Here is a 10,856-nt window from a genome sequence, read left to right as displayed (position 1 = left end):
TATATATATATATATATATATATATATATATATATATATATATATATATATATACCCAATGATCAATCAATTGTGATATATATATATATATATATATATATATATATATATATATATCATTACACAAGATAATAAGTCCTAGTTACGCGTTGATTTTTCAAAGTGAACATAACTATTTACATTAGATGTAAAAAGGTTTGATGCTCTAGGATGTTTATTTTGCATAAGAACTAATTATTATTACCAATCTTCTGCGTTTGACTATCTCTACCTTGATAATAGGTACCCTTTTATTGTAAACATTGTTAAGGTTTCTAAGTGAAATAATCTTATATGTTTCTCATCTAGTAGGCTGAGACTAGAACACTGATATTCTGATCATAAGCTACTAATATTTTTTACTGTTATGTAACAACATTTTAGCCGTATCCACACGGATGGATGTAATAAAGTATAATGATACTTTAAAAAAATAGCTTACACTATCTCCAGAATTCGAAAATAATAGTACAACTGCTAAACATATTTTTAGAACTAACATCGCACTGATCTTAGTTGGACTACCACTGAAAATCAGGAAGCACTAAATAGGTGTTTCGTCCCAGTAGGGGACTCGGAAATGCTCACCTATTGGAACAGGACGTTTTTAAGCTTTTTTTGACAGGATTGATAAGCCAGTAAACCAAACGCAGAATCTTGTCTGATATTTTATGTTTGATCCACTGGATTTTATTTCTTCATCCTATCCGCCTTCAAACATATCTTACAAAAAATATGCGAGGTACAGATGGAGTGCGGTCAACCGCCTAGCAGTTTGGACCCATCCATAAGGCAAGAGTGTGTTGGGTTTATGCAACTCTTAAATTAACTTGCGGTAGTGAGAGGTATCGGAAAAAAGTACTGAAGATGAAAAAATGTAGAATTATATCTGTTCAGTGATGTGTCAAGAGTGGGCTAACATGCGGTTGTGTTTGCGCACGGATAAGCTTCCAACAGCAACCTCCACATTCCTAATTTATCTATGGTAAGTACAAAGTATCATCCATCAAGGAAATTACTATACCAAAATCTGAGTTAGCAGCCCCAGTCCTAGGTGTGAGGACAAATAAAATTTGATCAAAAGTGTGAGCGATCGAGGGAACCAGAAGTCATACAGAACTATCGGAATCTTCAGAGTTTTGGTTCTTACAATTATTTCATTGTATCATTTAGTTTTTAATGTGACAAATATTAACAACGATACCCTCCATCACTCACCGAATTTATTTTAAACACATTCACAGCAATTAAATAGAAAACACATGTACAAGACTTACTGATAAGGTCATTGGAGTGATATGGAAAGAATAAGAATCGATAAAAATGTTATTGACCTCTAACGAAGGTTGACTAACATGACTATTTAACATTGTTAATTGAGCCACATGTATATTTCCACTGAATGTAGTAATAAAACTATAATAACTATCAATGTATGAACGATCTTTGACCCGAGTCTCTCCTAAGACATTGGCATTTATAGTAGGCGATGAGAAAATATACGGTGGTAATTTAACAGATAACTAGAACATAATTAGAAAGAAAGCAAATAGAAGAAAGTGAACAGAATCACACAATTGTTAATTAAATATATAAAATCTTTAAGAAACAAATGAAATATCTGACACAATAGGGCACTGTGTAAAGGTGAAAAATCGATTGATTGGGTTGTAAATCTTCATCGACAGAAGTGATCAGGACATGTGCTATGTATACTTATCCACCGCCCGAACTGATGGATGGCGTTTGCTGGTTTATAAGTTGTAAGTATGGTAGGAGTAACAAGATCAAGACATGGAAACAGTCTACAAAGAAATTAACGGTTACACTTAGTCGCGTTGATATATCTCGACTATCGGGTCGCAGCTATGGAGTAACATCAATAACTGGAGACCTGGTTCAAAATTTGGTCACAGTCGAGCAAAAGTATTCACTCCTTATTTTACTCTTGATCTTAATTTCCAGTATTTATTTATCCTCACCCTAACATCTTGTCTTTTGAACTATATTTTCAATGTTCACTCGTTCTCATTACGATATATATATACCAGGGATGCTTATTTAACAAAATATAATAATGACCAAAAAGAATTAAAATCCATTCTGTTCAATAATAACTTACCCAGTCAACTTCTAATACTTTAAGACGTGGTGAACAGAACTTGAAATCTTCGTTCTTTAAATAAAATAAAGCGCAACGTGGTATATTCACAATTGCTGCTATCAGTAAACCTTCATTTGCAGAAGATGACTCGTTCAATGACGCTGTTGTGCTATGTGAATGATAGCTAACAAAATTTAATGCAATATGTAAAAGATCAGTATACAAGAAATTTATGTCATTCACATTGGATCGACTAATCGCTGAAGTTAAAATAATTGGATCTGTATAAACTATGGGATGTAGACGAATATCCTAAAGATACATAAGAAAATACATAGATAAATTAAGTCTTATAAATGAAAATGCAATTTTAAAGCCTTTATTTCAAAAAAACAGCTAGAATTTTCAAAAACCTAAAGGATATCGCGTAAATTATCGAACAAATGTAATCCATAGTATGGGGTCACCTGGACGGAACATTGATGTGATGGAAAACATGATTAGTTAGTGGGACAAGAAATAGACACATCCGAGGATTCTAAATATATGAGATTATATTGTAGTGTTAATTGACTTTGTATGAACCTCACTCTGTGTTAACTGCTTGTATTCATGTTAATATACTGTTATTTTGGCTCACAATCTAGGTCCTAATCGTTGATTGGAATTGTGTGTATGTTTATTAACCAAATGATACAATTTTCTACAGTATCATCAAGTGTCACTGAATCCTGATTTCCACCTTTGTATCAGATGTTTTGATAGCGACATTTAAGTGGTTGTTCTGTACAACATCAATGTCTATTTCAAGCAGAAATGAACTTCTTAGAATTATTTCTCAAACGTTGAATGGTTAGTTCGTTCTAATTAGCCCACATGTGGCTACTTGTGTTCACATAGATTTGTTACATTTATACGACCGTATTTCGTTCAGTTAACCCCTAAACATGTGACTGATAGACTTTTTTCGTATGGTTTTGATTTATATCGATATATACCTTAGATAGTACGGTTATCTAGACTGACTTGTTAGCTAGTTTGAAATTTTAGTGAGTTTAAGAAGACAAAAACCTCGCTTATTAAATATAATGAATAACCCAAGGTGGCTGATCATTAAATTACCAAAACTTAATCCCAAAATATTTTTTCTTCTGGAAATCATCTAGGCAATATTGTCGATCGTAATGGGTCGTGGAACTTTAGTTGGTTGGTGCAGATTACCTGGTTACAGTTAGGCCAATAAATGTGATCGATTGTTGGGGATATTGGGTGAAATGGCTTAAAATATTTCATAGTGGTCCAAGTGTATTGTTTATTTACTTTTTGATAGATCTTGTGTTCTAATATTTGTTCATGAATACCTTTTCATTTCGTATTTTCGAACCATATTCTCAATGTTTAGTCTTCCTCATTATGATCGCTACTGGATCATCTCGACCCCTCTGCTATGTATCTTGTTAGCTTTGTTTATTCGTCCTGCCGTTACAAGAAAACTTGAGCCAACATATATGTGTCCCAAGAACTATGTTGATGACTTGTTGATAAAAACATTAATTATAAACCAATCAATTACGAATTCATACGAATCACTGACAAAGCAGGTATAGCTCTATGACCTATATATAAGTCTGTGTAGAACTGCTAATATACACATACTATGGGTTGTTAGATGTTAACATAAAGTGTATCACCCGCAGAAGCTAGCATTTAGACAATATATTTGCCATCTTAATTAGTTAGTTATATAAACTCTTAAGTTAGGTGATTTAGCCAAGGTCAGTGAAATAAATTGATTTCTGAGAATTGTGAAAAATCCTACACAAGCGAGGAATATTAATCCTGATTCTGAATTTTGACAAGAATTTCATGTATGTAAGTAGACGTTATTATTAATAAAATAACGTAACGAAGTAATAAACCTAGTTGAAGGAAAACCAAGTAGAACTGTCGGAAAGAAATAAACTGAGTTGCCTCAATACAACATGCACACAGGCGTTGCTACTTTGGTGTTTAAAATGCCTGGTCTGATTCGAATTTCACGAAGCGGGATCTTGGATGAGCACTACCGAGGAGTCCCACAGTAGGATGAAACGGTCGTCCAGTGCTTCCAGGTTTTTAATGGTGATCCAGATTCAATTGACTCATGATCTTAACTACTAAAATTACTATAATATCCACAAAAACCCCTTCTGAAATAAAATAGTCGGCCAAGTTTGCCAGGGCACTTATGGAAGAGTAGTTAGTGGCTGACAAAATTTCAACGTTGACACAAAACGTTATGGTGGCTTTTTCCAACTTACAAAACCTGTGGTACAGACAGGATGTCTATTTGTACATCAAGAAGCAAATATACCTTGTACATCAGTTTGATCTTTATCAGTTTAAATTTGTGAAATATGCTCTGTAAAGGTAGAAGACATTGTGTAGGTGACCACTAGTAGTTAACTTTATTTGTCTTTAACACTAATCACCCTACGTAATCACGATACAGGACCAGTAAAAATTAGAAGCATGGCCACTACAATACATTTTATTCAAATGGAATGGAGTAAATAAGTTTAATGGCCTATTTGATAAATTTATTAATAAAAAACAAACCATTTCACTATGTGTTGGTAATTGATTGTCAGTAGATGCCCAACGTATAGATTTAAATAAATTCTTATCAAGATCTCTTTGAGATAAAGTATTTCGATCTAGAATGATATCTGGAATCTAGACGAAAGAAAATAGATTTACTAATATTGAAAAACGAGAGATTTATTCGTCGACCAAAATTAAAACAAATATGTGAATATTTTAAATGATAGAATGCGGGAAACAACTTGGTGAAAGTGGACTATGAAACTTCAACTAATTTGAGAACTCTTATTTGAAAACTAGGACTCTTAAATCGTTACGCCTGATCTACGTGATGTCGATCATAATGCTACAGTGTCAGAATCAAAGATGAATAGTACATGCTACTAAATGACATGAATAGCTTAGGAAATTCGATCATACCAGGTTCAATCACGTTTACAAGATGAAGGTAACTAAAAGATACATAGATTTCAACTGGACTACTTACTAAAATATCTCAGGTACCTTTACAGTTCTATAAGTCTTAAGAATGATTAGCACTTTCAGATAATTCACAATCTACAACATTAGTATTATCTTCACAGTTGAATTCACAAGTCGATCTAAGCTAGACCACCATTGAAAACCTGGGAGCAGTGGACGGTTGTTTCTTCCTGTTATAAGGCTCTTCAACAGTGCACATCCACGATCACGTACGCGGGGCTCAGACCCAGAACCTTCTATCTCGCGCGCGAACGCTTAACCCCATATTAATTAGTATTATCTTTTTTTAGTGGTATCATTATTATTTACATGAGTTTACAATGTTTCTCAGCAAAACTTAAGGTATTACTAATGCTAATACACGAGAATGCTTCGAAGACATGTATGGTCGGACATCAGTAACCTACAAATATTCCCCATTCTCAATGGTCACACTTTACATTCATTCAAAGCGAACTGCCACACAATAATCTCGTACCTCAGTCGGCAGACAGATATGTCTCCTATGCCACAAGTGACGCAAGTTAGTGAAAACTAACTGGGCTTTCTGAATCCGTGCCAATATTTTGTCAGATATCAATCCACCATGGCTAATGAGATTTACGAGATTAGTGAATTGATCGACATACTCAACTACTTCACGCCCTATCATTAGTTCAGGCGTTGACACAGATCAGTCCTGAAACAGTATTTCGCATCTCGAGGAGGAAAAACGCGTCTCAAAAATACTTGGCATATTGCTTGAAGTGGTCAGAAAATTCTGCATTTCGTCGGCGTCTTCTTCAAACAGAACTATATCATCTACGTTTTGCAAGTCAGCAATTGAATCTCCTGGTAGATCAATTCTTGAAAGCTCAGACGACGAGTATTATCTCTTAAAGCATGTCCATGACAAAGTTAAATAAAATCTGAGAAGACAATCCTGAGGGTGATTACTTATCGATTCAGATGACAGTTTGCTGTGACTTCTGACTCGAACAATAGTGTTCGAGTAGAGACCCTGTATAAGGTTAATGTACCACTTTAATGACAGACACTGATGTAAGAACTGTCAACTTACGGAATCGAACTCTCCTTGTTGTGAACTCAAATAGTTAGCATTGATGGAGTTTGGGGAGAAAGTCACAGGATAGGGATTGGTGATGGGGATATAAGGAATACTAAGAAGTGATGAAACGATTTGATCATGGGCAGGAGGATCTCTAGTGCTATTAAAGGTATGAGGGCAGTTATTACTTTATGGTTGCCTGAAACTGTGAAAGGATGTTTCTACTTGAGAGGCTTGAAAGGGAAACTAGATTAGTAGTATTCATACTGTTCTGGAAGCACGATCACACACCTTAAGGGACAAATGCTTGAGTCTGGTCACATACCAGCTTTCTGACAGAAGTTCGTACTATATTAGCTTCATGCTTCAAAATACCTCAAACCGAAGATGGAAGGCGAGGTGTGAGATCTTGAGGGCCTACCTGTTCTAACCCCTTCCTTCCATTGTGAGAAAACAGAATTGTTCCAGATTCGGGTTGTCTAATACAAAAACCTCACGGCCATCACACTTTGGTACACTCAACAGTACGACTTAGCCCTCGAATCATGAGTTTGCTGCTTTTAATCTTACTGTACCCCAACTGACTTACCTCTCTAACAAGATAGGATCTAAAGGAACAACTGTTCCAGAAGATATAGCTCAACCAGATCACTACGATAGACAAGCCGACCCTTACGCCAAGGTAGCAGCTATAGTCGGGCATAATAACTAAACATAGACAAACTATTTTATCTAATTCATTCAGAAGAAAAAGTAGGACTTACTTGAAAATGTGACAATAAATTCCCAAGATAATCATAAGTAAACACTGTTGCATGGTGACTAATAAAAAGTACTGACTTCAAACCCTCAGCATAAACATCCACCTTCATTAAAAAAATAATTTTAAAAACAAAAAGAACTTTTTCGCATCACTTTGTGAACATATGTGATGAAGGATATAACCATAGGTTAAAATCTTTTTACATTGAGAAGATACAGTAAGCCTTCATGTAACCATGTACATCCAGTTTTCTTGTTTGCAGTTAACTATACTACTTTAGTTGAATAACTAAGTATCTATGGGATATTTGTGTCAAATGAAAAATGCTCTGTACATAATTACGCGTTTTATTTATATGTAGTTCAATACAATAATACGTTTAAGTTCACGGTCCATTCATGTCTTCAAAAGGTGGTCTGTTTGTGATTACTAGAGTGCACTTTTGACAGGTCCGGGAATAACTACTTGATTATATATATATATATATATATATATATATATATATATATATATATATATATAGAAACAACTAATTTTAAAACACCAGAGTATTTTTCTTCCGAAAAATTCCTCCCTAAGGTTAATGTAATAGTTGAGATATTTTTCTTCCGAAAAAAAAGACAATCATCACTGTCTCAATTTAAGCTACCACACTCTGCATAGGAACAGAGGGGAAACCCCATGAGAAAATATAAGGGACAAAGAACAGTAAGATTGCATAAGATAAGAATGGGGATGAAGACAATTTGGGGAAGGGAGACCCACAATCATGACAGGTCAGGCGACATAAAAAATAAATCGGAGCCACTGCTACAGATTTTCAACTTAGACCCTTCTGATATAATTCAAAATGGCAGTTAGGAACGCTGGTGTTGTCATTTGATTACTCTGAGTTCATCTACTCAACTTATGCCCTGCATAGCATAACGGTAAAGCGATAGCTTAGTCATTAAAGCACCCAAGTTCCAATCACTGGGCTATACGTCCTCACGCGGTCGTGCGCTACATAAATATCTGGTAACTCACACTTGAATACAGTAAATGAGACTTCCTTTATTCTCTTCTCTGAATCAATAATCAGAGTAAAAACTCATTTAATAATTGAAACTTTGTTGATGACGACTCCAGTCTAATTCAAGTTAGATCGACTGCAGTGAATAAAATCTATGAACTAAGTATTTTTCACTAACATAAATCATAGTAAGAACGTACTAGAAGTCCATGAGCAGAATTTACACTGAACAATTCGGTGTAACGGGAATTCATCTTAATTGATTTCCTCTCCCGTGAATTATATTCGAAGATCGCACATTCACGATAAGTCCAAACTCCGCTCTACATACTTTGATATCGCAGCCAAATGCTAACACTATTCCTTACCTCATCTATGGCTTTGATTTCTGTAAAAGAAACTATGCCCAAACCTGGATGCCTAGATAAATTGGTGAGTTGACAGCGGATAAGTGCTTGTAACGCATGTTTTAGCTACTGTAGTGGGTAAGGCTTCATAACTTTCTTTCTCATCAACATCTCTTTTCTCATATCATAATCAAAACCTATGTTTTGAAGAAATTGACTGCTAAAAATTCATGACATCCACATGTACTGCATCAAAGGCAGTTAGGTAAAAAAAGACTAACTGATTCACAAAAACATGGAGAGGAAAGACACAGAAATAAGGTCTGGGGTGTAGATCCACAAAAACAACTGTTCTTTGGTATGTGTGAAGAGTTTATTATTGAGTAATCCATAATATCTAATGCAATTTACCGCTCAGATACCTCAATTCTTACTGTCAAACCAAACGTTTCTTCAGATGTGTTCCAAAGTGGTTCTACACAACCCGTTTGTGTGGTCAGTGATCAAAGAGTAATACTTCGAAGTCTCAATTTTGTCGAAGGCACAGATATTGGTTTAAGAAACTACTAATTTAAGAACCCAACATTCAACCAGTAGATAGATTGTCGACATCTTAATGACCATATATTATCACAGAATACGTGTAGCTAAGTCTAGACTAAGCTTATGAGTAGCTGCCAAATCCTTTATCGTCGGTAAATACCATGATGAAGACCGGATTTCGTAAAGCATGAGAAGACTGGTGTACTAATTAACACAAGTTTTACGAGTTCATACAACGCAGAGAAAAATTCATACTCAGTGATGTATTTACTGAAATTCATACATTTGGTCACCTACTGGAATTCAGCGTTGCGACGGTACAGAACCGGGTAACCAGAGGATATAAAAAAGTGGATCGAGTATGAATACAAGACAATGGCCTGAAAAGATTAATCAACCTCAGAAATAATTGAGATCCGAACTTTCCCTTTAAACCAATGTACGTAAATACCAAGTTTTGCGCTGTTACCGACTGACTTTGTCTAACCATTCTAGCAAACGTATTCACGTGGTTCCAAAACCCATCCCATAAGTCCTGTGACTGCAAGTGATTGAGTGAGATGTTGTATCCCCAACATCAAAGAAAGCAGTTGATTGATATTGCTATGCCTACTGCACAGCGGTTCAAGATTGGAATGACACTGGTCGCAGTTTCTAATGTGGTTAACCTACCAGCAAAGGAAGACAGTGTTTTTAACCGTTAGATATTCCGAATTCCCATTCGGAAGCTGTTGACATTTACCTATTAGTAAGCAACTTGAAAAGTCACGTCAGCTCCACTGGTTCTTATCAGCTCAAAATCTATCCACCTAGTTGTGCATAAAATGTTATATCAAGCGACTAGCATGGACCCTATAAATCACTTATCTTGGTGATACAACGTTAACATCATACAACTGACCACAAACACTGCGGCAAATCTTAACACATGCTCGCTACGTAGCTAGTATGAAGTGTGTTAGCCAGGAATTTTAGCTATTTTTACTAAACAAAAATAGAAAGCTAAATGCCTACCACTGTTATGTAGCTACGGACTAAAGAAGTAACAGAATTTTAAAACCGCTACAATTAATTAGCAATATTCTGTTTTCTTACCGCAAGTGGAGTCGAGAAGAAGATTTCGCCATGGTGAGTTACGGGCCAATTCTCATAGTGAATACTGCATGGATTTCCTGAAACACATTTAAGAACGTTCGAAATGCCGTAAAGTACACCATCTACTGTAGAAAAGTAAACATCAAGATTTCCATCTAAATCGATATCCTCTACTAAAGGATTGGATGCTACATGCAATCTACTGGTTTTAACGAGCCAGTCAGAAATAAAAAATGCATTTTGCGAAGAAATATTTCTAATACTCTTGGGTAAAATGAATGTGTAACATGGGGAAAGCAAAAAGTGTAAAACACTGAGAAACGTGATGATAAGATTCATAACTTTGTGCTGTTGTTGACACAGAAAATTTGCGATATGATAGATATACAGCTATTTAGGTTTATTCTTCTGTTCTAATAATCCTTTAACTGTTGTTAGGAGACGTTCGCCAAGTTCGATTGGCGTGACCACATTTTTAATCTAGACCAATATGATAAGGTTTTCAAAAGACCTACTTCGTTTTGATTTTGAAACAAAACTCCGCAGTAGAATCCTGCCGCAAAAACACACTAAGATATAAATAATTGGAGCACAAACCACTTACACAGTACCTGATCATCGTGCGCGCTCTTTTAGTGGCTTCTGGGTTCGATCATGCATTTAGATTTGTGTTTTAAGGATAGAAAGCCGAAAGATTGTGTTGCTTCTATTTCAGGCGGCTTCCATGTTTATCTGATCTTTTCTTGTATGAGTCAAATATCCAACAGCTTTGTAGTGGACTCAAAGACAACATACGCGCACTTTTCGAACGGGAAGCTTAGTCCTAACGATGTAGCTGT

At 35.4% G+C, this 10,856-nt stretch overlaps 1 protein-coding gene across 2 annotated transcripts in view; it reads right to left on the bottom strand.

Annotated features, from left to right (window-relative positions):
- The window catches only part of Smp_160080.1 (hypothetical protein), a gene marked incomplete at its 3' end in the record, with an annotated part of 26,713 nt that extends 16,065 nt beyond the window's left edge, over positions 1–10,648 (bottom strand). Inside the window, exons 1-7 of one of the 2 annotated variants that reach the window (XM_018797643.1) lie at positions 10,622–10,648; positions 10,533–10,586; positions 10,018–10,497; positions 7,022–7,123; positions 4,742–4,858; positions 2,162–2,455; positions 1,317–1,562 (exon numbers count right to left, since the gene is read on the bottom strand). In XM_018797643.1, coding sequence (XP_018652665.1) covers positions 1,317–1,562; positions 2,162–2,455; positions 4,742–4,858; positions 7,022–7,123; positions 10,018–10,356 — 1,098 coding nt within the window. In that variant the 5' untranslated portion in view covers positions 10,357–10,497; positions 10,533–10,586; positions 10,622–10,648. The remainder of the gene's footprint in view (positions 1–1,316; positions 1,563–2,161; positions 2,456–4,741; positions 4,859–7,021; positions 7,124–10,017; positions 10,498–10,532; positions 10,587–10,621) is intronic. The other variant, XM_018797644.1, reaches the window with a different exon arrangement.
- Between the last annotated feature and the right edge of the window lie 208 nt (positions 10,649–10,856).

The sequence above is a fragment of the Schistosoma mansoni genome, chromosome 5 (genome assembly GCF_000237925.1).
Source record: "Schistosoma mansoni strain Puerto Rico chromosome 5, complete genome".
Lineage (NCBI taxonomy): Eukaryota > Metazoa > Platyhelminthes > Trematoda > Strigeidida > Schistosomatidae > Schistosoma > Schistosoma mansoni.
Note: the sequence above shows the minus strand (reverse complement) of the source record. Positions and strands in the feature narration are given on the sequence as shown.